At 39.3% G+C, this 18,440-nt stretch overlaps 1 protein-coding gene across 1 annotated transcript; it reads left to right on the top strand.

Annotated features, from left to right (window-relative positions):
• Positions 1 to 13,082, top strand: LOC103465358 (fidgetin-like protein 2). The gene is made up of 3 exons (XM_008410104.3): positions 1 to 279; positions 2,481 to 2,691; positions 11,134 to 13,082. Exons 2-3 carry the CDS (start codon positions 2,667 to 2,669, stop codon positions 12,291 to 12,293), a joined length of 1,185 nt encoding a protein of 394 aa, XP_008408326.1. The 5' UTR covers positions 1 to 279; positions 2,481 to 2,666; the 3' UTR covers positions 12,294 to 13,082.
• Positions 13,083 to 18,440: the final 5,358 nt, after the last annotated feature.

Genomic DNA, 18,440 nt, shown 5'->3' with positions numbered 1-18,440 from the left:
GGATGTGTGTGTGCGTGTGTGTATGTGTGAGAGGCTCTGTTGTCACCAGGAGGGAGGGACGGAGGTGGGAGTCAGATGGGGGAGGGAGAGTGGGAGAGAAGAGGATAGGGTCCCACAAGTGAGGGAGCGAGAGAGAGAGAGAGAGAGAGAGACCCCCCCACCCCTCCTGAACACTCAACTACAATCCCGTTTACATCGACTCCCCCCTGCTGTATTTTGAGGAATATTGGATTACTTTCCGCACCGGAGCACTAACCGAGCACATCCAGGGATGGTCAGGTCTGTAAGCATTTCCTCACTTGTTGAGAAAGTTGTTTTTATTCCCCTAAACGATGCAAATATTACCTCAGCTTCTTGAGCATTTCTGTCCATCCGCTGCCGTTCTCGTAATTTATTTTCTTTTTGCACACTTTTTTTTTTTTTTAAGTTTGTCTCTTTGCACTCATGGCCCGTCATTTTCTTTCGAGTCGTCATTCTAACACGTCAGTTCAGTCGGCCTGTTTTCGCTCGGGCTTGACTTTACAGAAACGGGAAATCGGTGTCAGGCAGGAGAAAGTCCTCTTTGAAGGAAGAGTGCAAAGTTCTGCTTGCAAGTGATATGGTTCCGAGTTTTTGGGATTTGAAAGCGCGATTTTTTTTTCTTTGCAAAGTGAAGCCTGTTTTGTGTCAGGTTGCTAAACTTTTAACACAGTAAAGTGAAAATAAGGCTTAGAAGAAGAATATATGCGCATGACAACCCCAGCAAATGTTGACGATTTATATATGGGGGTCTTTTTTTCCCTCCACTTTCCAAAGCTTGACCGCATTAAAAGTGCTTAATGTGTCATTAAAGGAATGAAATTAAGCATTAGTATGTTTTTATGTCAAACGTCGTAATATCTCCAAATGGTCTTTAACTTAAAGGTCGAAAAACATTCATATGTGGCTTCAGTGGCGCCACCAATGGGGGGCCAGTGGTGGGCAATAGTCACCCCTATAAATTTGCTGGGCTCCAGCAAATGGCCAGACAGTTTTACGTGCAAATAATTTTTTACGTGTGAATTTAAGACGGGGAAGGATGAGCTTAGAAAGGTTGCATACATTTCATTTGTTTATTTTGATTTCTTCGTATTGTCTGTTTTAATGTCTGTTTCTTAGTTATGGCCAAACTGCTGAGTGATTTCTGAATCGCATATCTAGGTGAAAAATCAGAAGCTGTTTTGTCTTTTAGTAATACGGACACTACATTTCGCTCGGGTTGAAAATAAAAATGACCTAATATGTTAAGTCAATTGATTATTGGTATGTAGGTACTTGAAAACAGGAATTTACAGACTATTAAACTTTTTAAAAATCCTTATTAGGGCTAAGATTAGATTTTTTCTGACTATTTTTTAATCAGTCCTAAGTTTGATATTATTTCCTTTTGTATTATAGGAAAAATGTGAAATAATTAATATTTACATTACATAATCAGGTTCTATCCTTTGGGTAATTATAATCCTTTTATATTTTTCACATAGACACACAAAAAAGATGACTTAAAAAAACACACTGCTGTTATTGCATAGGTGCAGGATCCCATTATTGCTCATTTAAAATCACACTACACTTGCCAGTATTTGGCACAGAGAATAAATCTAATGTTTATTCAACTATTTCATGGAAGCGCAGCAGAATAAAATGGCCTGTATGATTTGCTTTCTTGCAGGTTTGATTCAAGACATTATCAACCAACCACCCCATTCGTACACATTATGGGGATGTTTCACGCCTGCTTTGGCTAAATCTAAACTAAATTAATTCATCATAATCATAGTCTACAGTAGGATTTTTTGGCTCCAATAACATTTACTTAAAATGTTCTCACACTAAAATCCTCAGGTTCCTGCAACTTTTTGTGTCTCTGCTTCAACACACCTGACTAAAATAGTGACCTAATAATAAACCTCTGTTGAGCTTGACTAAATGCGAAGGAGACGTAACCTTTTGATTCAAGTGAGTGGGACCAGGAGTACTAATAAAAGTTGCCGCAACGTCTTATAACAGCTGGCGTTCTGCTCCAGAGATATTTCAGTTTGTTAGACTGGAGTATTTCACAAGGTAAATCTGCATCTGAACCAAAATAAGACAAAACTGGGTGAAAATCTTTCAGATAAAATAGAAATCACCACTGAAATGTTAGTTATTATTGAGGTTTCTGCATTATGATTGACTATCTCCATAATATAAAGTGTATATTAAAGAAACACACAATTGTTTACGTACATGAATGGTTACTTTATGGCTATGAAACAGATGTAGGAAGGGGAAAAATGGGAACTTGTGGCAATAAAAAGGTGTACAATTTGGCAAAAGGGGTGAAATGACCTGAAGCCAAATGAAACTTCTCAATATAAGTTATGTCTTTTAGTTTTGCTTTGCATTCTCAACATTTCTGTGTCCCTCTTTACACAAAAGCACTCCTGCATAAATAACATTGTGGCCGTTCCCCTCTTCAGGTGGAACGTTGGTGTTGAAAGTGTGAGCTGAACCATGGAGCTGTACTTGAGCCTGGCCACTTGCAGAGACAGCAGCCATACAGTCTACAGCAGGATCGACTTGGGCCCCATCAGCATGCAGCTGGGTCCTCAGTAAGGACAAGTGGACCGGGTCATCTCCTCTTCACCTGGGGCCAGGGCTGCAGAATGCTCAGTCCTGCCACCCCATACAGTAAGTCCTAGCAGCTTTTGGTGTGTGCAGATCCTCACCTTCAGACTGTTTTTCTGCACTCATTCTTCTTGTGGCTCATCTTTTGTCCGTCTCCTGTGGTTTGGTGAGAGGGAAGCTGCAGGGAGGGTGAGTGAGTGGAGGGAAATGAGAGGAGGAGGGGGTGCGGGGTGCCTTTGAGAAGTCATGTTGAGAAAGCAGAAATGCTAATGGTTTTAACAGCTGAGCCTCCAGGCTTCGTTTGGAGGAATTTCACAAAAAGTGTTCAGTTGCTGTTTTTCCAGCCTCTCCATGTGAATGGTGTACAGTTTAAACAGCTATTAGACTCCAAAACATGTTTTGCAGTAAAGCAACTTGTGCATCTGGTGCTTTTTTGTTCAAAGGAAACCTTATTTATTTTGACTCTGCAGTTCTATGAATAAAAACAAGCATTCACTGTTTGATCGGTAAATTCCAGGTTTTAAACTTGTTAAATTATTTTTAGGTGAAGAGGCAGCTCAGAATTAGGTAAGAATAAATATCAGTGTGTGAGCTAGTCAAACCTGGAATGGAAACAAAACAAAACAAACAAGGATCCAGTTTTCCCAGACATAAGGCCAAAATCTACTTACTTCTATTCGCGTGAGACTGATGTATTGTTACATCCATAAAATAAAATGAAATTACATTGTTAATTATTATTAATGTTAATGTGTTGAGTTAATGACACCAAAAACTGAGTTTTATTTTGACTTATGGAAAAGTAAAGCGACTTATCCCAGGAACACGTAACGGTAACTCATTTGCGCTAAAAATACTTCTGAGACAGTATTTTTATTTCTTTTTTTACTTCATTGTAATCATGAAAATAGTGTAAAATTTAAAGAGAATAAAAAAAAAATACAGGCAACAGCAGTTAAATCACATTTCGCTAGACTGCTATGACTTTTCTGAAGAAATAAAAATAAAATTAAGTAATACATGTGCCTGTGTACAATAATCAATTGTGAGGAAAGATGGAGAAATAAATGTGTATTCGTGGGATATAGTCGGATGACGTCTTTAGTTAATCTCAGATGTGCGTATTCTGGTTCCACCAGGGGGCGCATTGACATCGTAAATACAACTTTCACAGTTATGATAATTATTATTCATTAAGGACAAAATAGCTGCCTAGGAAAATAGGTTATTTTGCAGTTCATAAAAATAATTGTTAGTCTTTGTAGATCTACATTATAGCAATTATCCGGGAATATCTTTTTTAGCACACGTGCAAATGAGCTGCTGGTACTGACTGCGCTTCTAGGACAGATCGTGCAGCCACACTACCTGCAGCTAGCACAAGCTAATGCTAACTAATTTTTCAAATTGGTGTTTCGACCAAAGAAAAAATTATAAAGTCAATACAAATAAGCAATGTTGTATGACACGGATGCAGATATTTTAGACATTATGAGTATGTTGCCTTCACCTCTTTTTAAAACCCCTCGACTATCATGAGGACGCCGGTGTCTTGCATGTACGTGTGTTAAAGAGCTAAACTAATCATTTTTATAGCACAAATAAACTAAAAGTGAAAAAATATACTTTTTTAAAACTTGCTTATTAGTGACGTTTGTCACCTGAGGCAAATTGTTGGTTCGAAAACCCAACCCAGTTTGCTGGCTCAGCCATTACCCAATGCAAAGTATAGGTCCAGAACTTGGTTAGCAAAAAAAAAAGGCATGTTTTTCATCCCCCTAGTTTTAAGAGTCCAGGCTTTTTTCATATCCTTATATCCTTATATTGACTGACTGGGTTATTGATCAGGTCAGGCTTTAACAGGATTACGACACTAACCTGATTAGAATAAAGCAGAGGGAATTGCTTTCCATGTCTACGCATTGTGAATCAGACAGAAAAATGTCCTGTGGCTTCAACAGAGAATGAGGGTGTTGTCTGAGTAGATAGGAGTTTTTGGTAACATGCATTTGTCACATTCCTTCCTCAAAGTGACTCACAGCATTGTGTTAGATCTCCTCCGTCTTGACTAAATGCATTCCTAAGATAGCGTTCATTCGCTTTTTTTTCACCCCACAATAAAATCTGCCACACTGACCCATCATGGATCAGTCTGCAAAAACAAACAAGTAAACATGTAATCACCATGGTCCCACACCTCATTAAGGGCGCTCTGTACATAATGATGATAGTGTGACGCCAAGAGAGAATGATGAGGCGTTTTAGCGCTTTTTAAAGTCGACAGTTACCGGGGTGAAGCAGTGCTGTGAATGAAAGCCACATCGTTAGTAACCCGGTGTCAACAGCCTCTCATTAGCTTTGAATGGTGGGCCACATAAATGTCGGCCTCCACAAATGCATTACCCCTCTAACAGTAATTGTGACAGCTTGTTAAGAAAGCCGCAGCCCACCGTAGATTCCTCATTAGGAGTTTAGGTGAAGATGGGAGCTGCGGCGACTGAGGAGCAAGCAAAGGGAAGGACAGATGGGGAAGACGTGAGGAGGGACTGGTCAGCTGCAGGGTTGATATATGAGTGGACACAATGAGCACAGAGGAGGAGGTGGGGCGGGGGGGCACAGTCCGGCCTCTGCCACATGTGTGGAGCTAAAGGAGTGGGGGAGGGTAAAAAAAAGTGACCACACAGATTGGGACAGAGTCACATCTTTACTATATTGCACAAGAGATAAATATAAACGAAGCAAACATAAAATATTTAAAGCAGATTCTTATTAGTCTTTGGATCTTCTGGTTTGGATCAAACTGAACCTGGTGTGGTGCAGAGTTTGCACTGCAGCCTGGTTACACTTTGCACACCAGGAAAAAGGAGTAAAGGGAAGTTCGGAGAGCGGGAGGGTCCGTTCTCCTTCACTTTGACATTGTGTTTTAGCCAGTGGTCACTGCTTACATAACAACGTAGCCCTCATTTACCGTGTAAGCAAGGACACAGGCAGCTTGGCGGTGAGTCCACTGGCTTTAGCCTCAGTAATTATTACATATTTCTAATGTAGACTTGAGCCGATTTCTTGTTTAAAGCTACACCAAGGTTTTAAAAAGTTAATGTTTCAAACTGAGATTTGAATTATAGCTTTTCCTTTTATTATGCCAGAGAGAGTTCCTCCATTACCAGTGTTTTCCAGTTTCATACAATAGTGGCCCTCTTCCCCTGGCCATGGCTGTACACTGACTGTCAGCTGGCTGAAAGAAGACTGTTTTTTTTCCCTGGCTGGTTCTGGGTACGACAGCACAGCCAGTCAAGGTGTGGAAACTATGGATAACGCCACCTACTGGCAGGATGAGAATCAGCTCCAATCACAAAACCCCAACAGCTGATATGTCGCCAGCATTGTAAGCATTTCCACTGTCCTTTTCCCAGATTTTGGAAATTTCCCAAGTCTGCTGAGTGTATGGAAAAGATATCTGTGTTTCAGGTTAGATTCCTGGCATGCCTGCAGCCTGAATCATCCAATGGTTGGTCAGGAGTCCCTCTGCTTGCTGGCCATCCAAAACCCAACGCTGCAGGACGAACCGCAATGTGGGAGTTCACTTTGCTGTTGGGGCTTTTCTCTGTGTGTGCGTGTGTGTGTGTGTGTGTGTGTGTGTGTGTGTGTGTGTGTGTGCGTGTGTGTGTGTGTGTGTGTGTGTGTGCGTGTGTGCGTGTGTGTGTGTGCGCGCGTGCGTGTGTGTGTGTATTTCCAAGTGTCTGTCCATCTTCAGGGGATCTCTTTGTTTATTGTGAGTGGAGAAAAAGCGCTAACAGAGACCCTTCAGCTACAGAGGGGTGACTTTTTTTCTTTTTAACTCATCCAGTCCAGGAGCCATCTCTGATGCCCGACAACCCCCAAATCCCATCACAGCAAAGCCCTTCCCCCACACGCACTTCCATCTTATTAACCCCTAATTACTCATACTGACCATGCAGTGGATCGCCGTTCAAACTGGAGTCCACTCAGACCCAGAGATCAAGAATAACTCGTATATGCTTGCGTCCTTGAAAGATAAAAGCATGTAGTTTGAGAATAAAACATCCAAAAATGTAAGCAACAATGGTGACAATGCGGATGTTTGAGGTTTCTTTCTTCATAATGCAGTTCTGTGGAAAAATATTTGCCCCACATTTCCACTCTTTCTACTTTTTTGTCGCACTTTGACAATTCAGTTGAGCAAACAAATTTTAATATCAGACAGAGAAAACCTGAGTAAACACAAAAGTCAGATTTCAAGTTATGATTTTATCTATTATGCAAGGTTTTCTAAGCAAAACTATTATTATTTTTAAACTTAACCTGGGTTAAATTACACTTTCCACTCCCAGGTCTGATTACTTCCAAAGCTTTGGGAATCAACAAACAGCTTAAATATATCTGTCTGCTAACATGTGGCAGGACGGAAGGTCTTAAAACAGAAAACACCAGGCCCTGATTGAAGTAATTTGAAGATCTGCTGGATGCAAAAGAAAATCACTGACATCTATAAGACCGAAAAGGTTTACGAAGCAATTTCTAAGGATTTAGGACATCAGTGAACCACAGTGAGAGTCATCATCCACAAATGAAGGAAACATGGAACAGTAACAAACCTTAGAGGGATTTGGCTTATTGGAATAACTTCAAGAGAGCAGCAAAGACTCCTCCTGAGCAACAACCAAAGCACTGCAGGCCCCCACTTGGCCTACTGATCTCCAGGACGTTTGGAGAAATATTCTGTAGACCAACAACATGAAATTCACTTTTTGGAAGGAGTGCATTCTCATACGTTCTGCGTGAAACTAACAAAGCATTTCAGGAAAGGAATGTTGTGTCGACACGATGGAGGTGTGACGATCTGTGGTGCTTTGCTGCTTCAGGACCTGGACGTCTTGTGATTAATGGAGCCATGAATTCTGCTTTCTATCAGAAATTTTACACATAACACATAAGTTATGCAGCAAGATAGTGTTGTGCATTATCTCCACCCTACAGTCAGATTGTTTTGGATATATATTTTTTTACTCAAGTTATCTTTGTCTGATATTAAAAACAATTTAATATCAGACAAAGAATTTTAAATAATTCTGACAACAGAATTTTAAATAATTCTGTTGTCATGGCTAGGTCCGCCACAATATGCAACAAATCAATTAATTTCATGATAAATTAAAATGAGCTCAATAATTTCTATTTGATTGATTTATCATTTTTCTCATTTCTCTCTCTCTTCCTATCAAAAACTGAATGACAAAAGTCTTAAGTCTAGTGCTCTATTCTCCAGTAGTCTGGTCTCTGCCTTGCCTTCACTAATGATTATGAGCAGAAAAAACATGAAGTCTAAAAATCCTCCATGTATGGAATCGATTGCTGTTGTTAGACGGTGCATGTTTTGGGTATTCAAACCCAACTGAAGTAGACTAAGTTAAGTTAAAGGTTGAAAGAATCCTACAAAGTTATTTTTTTAGCTAAGAATAATTGATCTGATTTGAGGTCTGAGATTTGTGAACATTTTCCGATCTACAGTTTTTGTAGCGGTTTGACCAGCAGATATTGATTTTTGTCAATTCTGATTTCCTTTTAACACGTACAAGAAAATATTGAAACAGCCTTCAAAATAAGCTGTTCTGCCTTTTGAGGTGGATAATTATTTATATTAGGATGAGAGGCAGTAGAGAAAGCAGTAAAACATGGTTGTATTGATGCTAATTCAACAAAGACAATATTATGATGGAGGTGACATTTAAACTGTCATCAGCACCTTATATTAGCACCGAGTACTAAAACAGCAGACTCTCTGTGTGTTTTCTTCAGAGAATGTCCTTTCCTTAACGACAAACAAAAGTATCAAATCTTCACCTTCCTAAAACAATGGGGGGGGGGAATTGTCAAAAGACGTTTAGGCAAAAAAAATAATCAAAAATTACTTTTGGCATAAAATGACATAGACCAGGTGATGAAATACTGTTTATCCTCCCTGTTATCTGTTAAAGGTCAAGCTTGTGCTCTTCTGCAAGCTGAATGGGATTGGTCCAAGCTTTTCAAAGTGATTTATTCATCTGCATTAAACCACCGTCTGTCCAGTACTGCAGGCTCAGTAAGTAGATCTGCAGAAGCAGATCAGTCAAACTAATGGGTCCAAACATATAGGCTTCTTGTTTATTTCAACAGTATCAATATCCTACTTTATTCAGCTCTTCTTTGAAATACATTAAGCTTTGAGAGTAAGCAGTGAAAATTTGAGTTGCACATCTACTCTGTAAATTCAGCTGCTCTTATTTAACCTCAAATTAGAGACTTTTTTTACAGTGTAGATATAAACTTGTCACAGTTGTAACCAGCTCATATCATAGATTAAAGTAATAATAACAATAATAAAAAAAACCTCACAAATCTGCAGTGATTTATCAGTTTTCAGAGCATTTAAGCAGAATTTAGTTTGCTTTAATGAGCAACTTCTTGTAAGCACTTGGAACAAACATGCCTCATTATTATCATTATTATTATTGGTGTGTTGTATTATACAGTAGTGATTAGACATTTACACTCTTACAACAACATAGATAACATATTAATTTGGGAGATATGGGGTAGTTAGCCAACAAAACGTTTTTATGTATTTTAAAAACAAAAACCTCATCCATCACTTTAACTTTGATGCAAATGTATTACTCCTGCATTTTATTTGTCAAATTGTTTCCACGTTATATATTTTTAAAGTTTGTTTTGTTATTGTTCTCCATTTGCCTTAGTCATTACAACATGTACTTCTGCCTTTCTTGGCCCGGCTACCCTGCTGAAAGAGATATTGATGTCAATGGATCTTTCTTCTGGTTAAATAAAGGTTTGATTAAAAAATATGACAACACAGGCATATAATTTTAAATAAAAACTCAAATATAAACATAAACCCACATTAATATTTGCTGAGTGTTAGTTGGCATTCAGCAGGTTCTTGTCTATGAAATCAATTAAGAACTTGCATCATTTCGTTTTTGATACCTTTTGGGTGTAAAAATCTTTTGGATGCGCTTCAATCTTCAAAAGACTATAGTATTGAAATGTGATTAATATTGCTATTTAAGTCATTAATGTTAAAAGTCATGCATCCATTATTTATCCAACAGCCTTTGTGGGGTCACAAGGCGTGCTGGTGCTTATCTCCAGCGGTCAAAGGCGAGAGGCGGGGTCCACCCTGGACGAGTCGCCAGTCCTCTGCAGAGCAGCACCCTGCAACACTTTTATTATTCACTGTAAAAAGTTGCATCTTTTAGGAAGCAGAAGGCTCAGAAAAAGAAAGTAACTAATTTTTGGTTGTAAAATCCTGCCATAAAAAGGAAATGTTCTCCAAACCAGACTAAAATCTTCTGGTAACTTCCTCCTCTGTCCAGTGCTGTTGCAGGAAAACCCCTAGGCCTGAGATTGGGGTAGTTTAATAATGCTCTGCAATGCCTGGAATGTCAGCCTAACTCCAGTTCAAAAAGACCAGCCCTCAGCCTCTAAACCAGTGGATTACCCAGTCTACATGTGGACGTATAGCTGCTCATGTCACATGAGATTTACATTTGTTTATTCTCTGGCCTAATCAATCATAACTAAAGCGGCCATCTGTATACGAGTTCCAGTTTAGCCTCCATGTAACATGAAGGAACGAAATACTTAGATTTTTCTCCTCAGGGACCCCACCCACTTTCCCTCCGTCCAGCAGACCCCTGAGGTTTGGGCCGAATTAGATCACACGCCTGGTGGGGGTGGCTTTGTGGACTATGAGACTCACAGAGAGACAACAATGGCTCCAATGTGAGAGGAGCAGATTCAGAGGGTATAGCATGCAGGCTGATCGAGGCTTATCGCTGTGGAGACCAGGCTGGGGGGCTATGCTGGCAGTTTCTCATAGGGGTTAGGGTTGTTGTCCCCTGCCTGGATGAAGCTGAGTATAAGAGCACGGGAACAAGACTGTGTAAAATGCTTTGTTTTTATGGTGATTATGAAAACAGACGGTTTGAAATGACTATTGAAGGGTTCAGTGGTCAGTACTGCCATCTTGTGATCAATTTATCATTTTCTGCAGTTTTACAGATGCATCAAGCAGAGCTCTGCAGCTGATGCTCAGGTCTTCCATATTTGTAAAGCTTTAAGATGTCGACAAACATTAGCTGATTGATCATTTTAAATAATAGTGTTTATTTAATGTCCTAGAGAATGTAGATGCTTGCCAACCATTTAGAAATTCATCATGTTGCAACCTAGACAGAGGTTAAACCCACAAAATAATAAATCACAATTCTGCTGTAATATGTTCAGCCTTCTTGTTATGTTTGAACTATTTTTACATATCTGTGCATTTCCTCTGATGTTTTAAAACACATAACTGGGTGCTATAAGGGGCTAGCAGCGTCCACACTGTAGAGTGTTGTTGCTACTGCAATCTGCTATTGCTAAAGTACTTAGTCAAGACTAATCATTTTTGTGAGTTGACTCATTCTTTCTCGTTTCTTTCAGGTCTGTTGAAGATGCACTGGTCTCCGGAGCACGGCGCCCCTTTATCTCAGTGGCCTGAGCAGCACCTAGATGTGACGTCCACCACCTCCCCGCAGTCTGCCCACAAACAAGACCCCTACGGTACTGCTGCCCGGCGCACCTATGCCCCTGCAGGGTATCCTTGGGCCAGTGACGATATATCTGCTCTTACAGCTTCTTCGCTGCTCAAGCGATATGCGGAGAAGTACTCAGGTATGGAGTTGTCATATGAACGCCCTGCTGCAGGCGCCTACTCTGAGTCTGGAAGTTTCCTAAAAACTGAAACTGAGCCCTGGGCTCTGAGCCAAGGCATGGATTGCTACCCCGGACTCGAGGCACTAACTGGCTCCAAGGTGGGGTCTGCCTCTGTAGGAATCCCGGCCACGGGAAGTGTAACGTTAGTGAGTAGTAACTTGGTCACGGAACCAGGCTACGGTGGCACTACGTCCTGCAGCGCCCCATCATCTCAGGAATACCCTCCTGCCTACAACAGCGCCTATCTGTCGCCCGGATACTGCCCTCAGCCCAGTGCAGCACTTCCGCCTGCCCCTCTGCACACCTTGCAGCCAACCCCTACTCTTGTGCCAAGCTACAGCACCAGCACTCCGGTCTACAACTACCCACCAGGTTGCTACCCCCAAACCAGCCTTTCTTCTGGATACAGCCACCCCAGTGCCTCCTATCTTCCCTCAGGAATTAGCGCTCCCACACCTCTAGCCCCTCGGCCTACCGTGGTCGGAGGTAGTTATAGTTACCCATGCCACAACCTTGGAGGGAGCGCTGATGGAGGTCTTAAACGCAAGGCCTTTGAGATGACAGATGAAGTTCAGGAGGAGGTAGAAGCAGAGGGATCGCGCTACAAAAAGTATGTTAACGGTCCAGGAAACAGTCACAGCAAAGGTAACGGTAATAGCCAGGCCAATGGCTATGATGTTAGCCGTCCTGCCAACGACCAGCAGGCCTACAAACCTGGAAAGCCTCTGATTTCACCTCCATACAATAGAGCAGGGAACTACAGCCCACCGTCAGGCCTTGCAGGGGAAAGCGTAACAGGGGAGCACAGCTTTTCTCAGCAGCAAAGAATGTCTGTGAAGATACCTGCATCTCACACGCGAGCTGAGGACACCACTGGTGGCCGCTGATGATCCCAGTCAACATCAGGGAGGAGTACCTAAAGACTGAGGGGTTCTGGAACAACACTGACTTGTTCTGCAAAAGGTGTAATCTCTCTGGCAAACACAAGAGGGCACAAGACTTCTATTTCTTGTGGATGTCCATCATTTGTCTTTCCTCATATTTTTCCAAAGATTCACAAGTTGAGCTATTCTCTGCATAGACAGTCTAAGTATCAGAGTGTCTCTTTCTCTCAGGATCTTATCTATTTCCTTTTGGCTACTTGCCGTTGTTTAAGAAGTTGGTGTACTAATTTGTGGCCATTATTTGTGTATAAAGGCCTTTGACTGCAAAAATGCTCTTTGGCACCACAAAATGACCAAAAAGGAAAGCAAGCAATAACGAAAATGTTGAGATTGCCATTCTACTTTAGCATAATCACTGATAAATCTGACTGCAGGCCTTGGTGTGTCATTGGGCCTTGGGAGATTAATGTCACAGTTCTCTCTCCACCTTCTTTTGCATTTATTTCCTATCGTGGAGAACTATCTTTTCTGCTCAACAACAGTCAATGCTGAACAGCTTAAATGTACGTACAGTGCTGTGATAAAATATTTGTTACAGATTTCTTCAAGTTTTATATTCGGCAATAGCGTTTCAGGTCAATTAAGCTCCAAATAGCACAATAACAATTTCAAAATGTTGATTTCATTCATTAGAGGAAAAAAAAACCAACCTGATCCTTTCTGAAAAATGAATCCCCCCCATCTTTGTACAATCAACAAAAATAACAAGAACTATTAAGAATTTGCTTTGAGCTTTTATATATATATATATATATATATATATATATATATATATATATATATATATATATATATATATATATATATATATATATATATATATATATATATATGGTAATGGCGATAATGGTGGTAATGGCGAACCAACCGGACATTGTGGTGGTGGATAAAGAACAGAGGAAAGCCGTTGTGGTGGATGTAGCAATACCAAGTGATCACAACATCAGGAAAAAGGAGCATGAAAAATTGGAGAAATACCAGGGCCTCAGGGAGGAACTGGAAAAGACCTGGAAGGTGAAGACCACAGTGGTGCCTGTGGTCATCGGGGCCCTCGGGGCAGTCACCCCCAAACTGGAGCAGTGGCTCAAACAGACCCCAGGAGCAACATCAGACATCTCAGTCCAGAAATGTGCAGTTCTAGGCACAGCCAAGATACTGCGCAGAACCCTCAAGCTCCCAGGCCTCTAGTAGAGGACCCGAGCTCAGAGGATGAAACAGACCACCCGCGGAGGGTGAGAAGGGAATTTTTTTTTTTTTAATATATATATGATTTTGGCCCGCTTTTGCTTTGATTCAGTCACGTTGTAGTGATTTAGAGCTTGTAGACTTTGTTTAAGACAGTGCCACAGCATTTCAATAAGATTCAAGTCTGGACTCCAATTAATTCAGTCTGTCGTCTCTTTTGTTGGTCTTTTGGTCATGGACTTGTTCGTGTGCTTTGGGTCACTGTCCTGCTGGAAACCAAACTGCTCTTAATCTTAAGGTTCCAACCTGATAGCTGGACGTTCTCCTTCAGGATGTACTGCTGAATAGCAGAGTTCATGGTTCCATCAATTATAACATGATGCTATAATGACCAACCATCACACCACTATGCTTAACTGCTGATATTATAATGTTCTTTGTAAGACTCACCTTACAAAGGTTCCTTTTTTTGTCTCCTCGGTGAGCAGAATATTTCCCAGTTTTGTGGATCAGCAATCAGATATTTTTGGACTGCAGTGGCTTTGACTTTTGTTTGGTCCAGTCCTTTTCTTAACTTAACTTATGAACACTGGTCTTCACTGAAGCAAGATGCTGTTTTGGGTTTCTTTGTGACCACCTTGATGCATTGTTGATGCACTTTGGAGTAGTTTTGGTAGGTTAGCAACTCCCTGGAAGGTGGGCTACTTTTCAATGTTTTCTCTATTGTTGATGATGACACACTGTGTTTCCCTGGAATCCTAAGGCCTTTTGTTTCCCATCTATTCCTGAATTTCTTTAGCTTTCTGACAGAATATTTTAGCTTACTTCATTCTTTTTAGCTGATTTCTTGATTGTACAGGTCTGGTTGTGATTGGAGAAACTGAACCAGTAATACTGGATAATCAGAGTTAAAAAATTGATTATCAACAGGGGATAAATAGATTTTTACACAGGCCCAGGTTGATTTGGACAACTTGCTATAATAAATGAAATCTTCACAAAATCATTATTCTGAATTTACTCTGGTCATGTTTGACTAATATTTGAACTATTCAAGGTTAAATACTTTTTTCATAGCACTGTATAAAAATAAACTTCAGCAATATACATGAAGTCACTGTTTAAGCTTATTTCTATTACCAATGATTTAAGATTTTATTTCCATTCGAATGTATATTTAGCATTCAAAAAATTGCTAGACACAAATATCTGTAGGTTTTCTTCTAATGGTGTAGTTACCAGGCACATTTGTGGTAAGCTTAAGAAAACATTAATAGCATCCAGTTTACCATCCAATAAAGGTTCCTTATTGTTTGGATGCTCTTCATGCAGGTTCCAGTGCCTCAAACACTTTCTGCTCAACATTATAGTCTTTATGAAGAATTGCCTGCTTGTCTGCTTTGATTTACTTTTTTTAATATGCAATCTCTTTACTTAACCCTATTAGAAGGATGATTTATAGACATGTTATTGAAAAAAACTCAGGAAGAATATTGTTACCTCAGAATGATAAAAGTAAGAATGTATGTTATAACCTTAGGGTGTTGGTAGCGAGCTTTACGGAGCAAGATGGTGAAAGAAAACAGAGCCGTGGCTAAAAAACTTCAGGGAAACCACAAACGTTCAATGCCTTCAATAATATAAAACGTCAGCATGCTCGCACAATTGCACACGTAGGCAAACACAATCCCATCCGTTTTATTGCTCTGGGAAACTTGAAGTTTTCTCACCAAGGCCCGAAATGTTGAATGTAATTCAGATATTTTTTTTAAGGACAATACATGCCATAATGTACATCAGTGATGTTTTTTTGTTTTTTTTAGATATATAAAACATATTTTCTTTGTGTATAGCTGTAATTCTCCTATAGGTTTTGGTGGAAAAATTAATGCTATGTTAAGTGTTAGTGTAGTTAGTGTTAGGAAAAAGGTTTTGCAAACCAACTGTCAAAACAAAGCACTCCTTGTTAAAAAATAAAAATAAAAAATCATATATCAACACTTACATCATGTTGGAATGCTTGCTACATGTCTTAATTAAAAGTCTGCAGTTCACTGTAATTATTTTTTTTTATTTTTCAAATCTGAATCAAAATCCATAAAAAAATGTTTGAGAAGATGTTGCTCTAGAAGTTATTTGGTGATATTATCTTGCTTTCTCCTTAAACACTCAGACATCAAAAGAAACGCAAGTGTAGAAACTCTGCCGTTTTTTAAAAACCAAACTTGTGTTAAAATGTCACAAACAAATCCTCCTTAAACAAAGGCTCTGTACTATTTCTAAGAAAAAAATACAGATGTTAATAACGGATGAAAGCAACTTGACTAGACTTTTATAAATTTGAAGCGCTTAGCTGAAAGGACTATACGCTCTTCAGTGCCACATGAACTGCATGTTTTATAGTAGAATATGCACAGCAGCAATTATTTCACATTTTTTGTTTCTCTGATGCAGAGAAGGATGTGGAGTCAAATCTGAACTTCTGTGTTACCTTTTAAACTCACTCGTCATCATTTCTTGTACATTCTCCTAAACTGTTTCTACCTCACTTTTAAGACATTGTACATGGAAGTATTTATTTCATGTCATTTTTAGATGCCTGCATAAAGAGCAATGTTTTTTGCTGTTGACCTGTTTAAGTCTACCTCACTGCCGACTGTTCTGTCATGTTCTATCAGATGAAAATACACAAAAACAAATCATGCTCGACTTTCTTTGTCTTTTGTCTTTCAAAACAAAAAGGAGTTTGGTTCATTCATACAACTTATTTTGTGATATAAAAGGATTTTACAGTGTTTCTCTTCCTTGATTTTTTTTTTATCTAACTAATCACCGAGCTAGCTAGCACAACTTGATAGTTAACAATTTTGATAGCAAAGTTTAAATAATACCAACACTTCTGAAAAACTCACTAATTCATCTGTTATTTTCTTCTACAACTCACATGATGGAACTCCAATGCTGACATGCACAGTGTCAAAATATTCATAAGCCTTTCTCCCATCTGTCTGTCAGTCAGGACTACTAAAATAATTTAGATTTTCCATAGAGAGAAAGATTTTCTTTCTTCAAAGTTAGATGTTTTACTCAGGTTTGGATAGGGCGGATAAAGATGTCACAGTTTTGTAGCCTGGATTATATACAATTATACAGGTACATTTAAAAAATATTAATTTGAATATTTTTTGCCACTCATTTCAGAAAGTAAAACTTACATATTATATAGAGACACATGGGGGGAAATATTTCAAGCCTTTATTTCAGTCGTTTTGATAATTACGTCTTACGGATGATTAAAGGCCATAATTCAGCATCTCTACAACATAGAATAACACATAAGATAAAAAAAAAGATATTGTATGAAAAGTATGTTCATGTTTATAGTCTCAATTCCTGACTTTTGCATAAATCACTGCTCAATTCAGCAGTAATTCATGCAAAAGGAGGTAAAATGTCTTACTCTCCACTCTTCCTCCAGACTCTGGGATCTTGATTTCCAAATTACCTCTGAACTTTGCTTTCATCTGAAAAGAGGACTTTGGACCACAGAGCAGCGGTACCACACTCTCTCCTCAGTCCCAGTAAGACACCGATGTCTCTGGTTCAGGAGTAGTTTGGCACGAGGAAGTTGACATTATATTAATTATATATAATGCAGTCATTACAACTTGGAGTGAACATTCAAGGAGATATACCAAAGTAAAAAGAAAGTTTTCCAAATGGCTCCATGTGAAGAAGTAGTGTCCTCCTTATTCTACATAAATAGAAACTGTGGGACTCCAGTGATCCACAGTGAAAGACATTATCTACAAATGGAGAAAGCAACAGAGGTGAACCATCGAACAAAAGAGCACATTGATGACTTACCCAGAAGGTTATAAAAGAACCCAAAACAACATCAAAATCATTGCCAATCCTTCCTGCCTCATAGTCAGCAATAAAACATCAACCGGATAAAAACGTCATCTGTGAAGATGTCTAAGGCAAAAAAAAAAAAAACATTGTTGTCCTAAAAGAACAGGTCAGGGATGAAGCTGTGGAGAAATTTAAACCAGAAATATGTCATAAAACAATAAACCAAAATTCTGAACATATCCTACGTTCAGGATCAAAGAGTTGTTATACTCTTTCATCCAAAAATGGAAAGAGTATGACACAACTTGAAACCTAATCTGGCAGCCTGCTAAGATGGGTGAGAGAGTCAGCCAAAAGATGAAACTATGCAGTCAGAGCTAGACTCATAGGAATGGTTTAGATCCAAGCAGAGGGTTGTACATTAACAAGAAACCAAACTGATCAAAGTAAATGTTGAATTTTCATTGTTTCTTCTTGCATAGAAGAAACAAACCTTTTCAGAAGAGGACGTCAAACACGGAGTCCGTAACATCTATTGATTTGTTGCTTCAGGATTTAGATGCCGAACAGAAAACCTGCCATAAGTTTGTGACTTTAAACTCAAGTGCACTGATCCAAAACTACCCAGAAAGATCAAGAATGAATGAATGAATCAAAACCATTCTGCAAAAAAGAACGAAGCCAAACGTTACTCAAGAGACTCATCGCACGTTTTGACAAAAAATTTGACGGCAGTTGTTGCTTGCAAGGGTGAAAGAATCGGTTAATAAGTTACTTTATCATTTAAAAACAGCATTCACGTTTACTTAAATTATTGCTGTCAAATATTAAAATTTGTTGGATGACCTGCAACATCAGAAGGGGACAAATATTTGTCACAGTACTGCATGTAGGTGTTTTTTTAGTGACTTAGTTCCTTGTAGTTCACTAGAGGGCGGTAGAGAGCTGTAAGAAATAACCGGTTTATTATTATGTCTGCTTTATTACCGCAGACGTAATAAAGCAGTCTACAGTAGAGTTGCAGTTTGAGCAAGTAAGCTGTAGAAATGC

The sequence above is a fragment of the Poecilia reticulata genome, chromosome 5 (assembly GCF_904066995.2).
Source record: "Poecilia reticulata chromosome 5, P_reticulata-male-v2, whole genome shotgun sequence".
Taxonomy (NCBI): Eukaryota; Metazoa; Chordata; class Actinopteri; order Cyprinodontiformes; family Poeciliidae; genus Poecilia; species Poecilia reticulata.
This window is presented reverse-complemented; position numbering and strand designations above follow the sequence as displayed.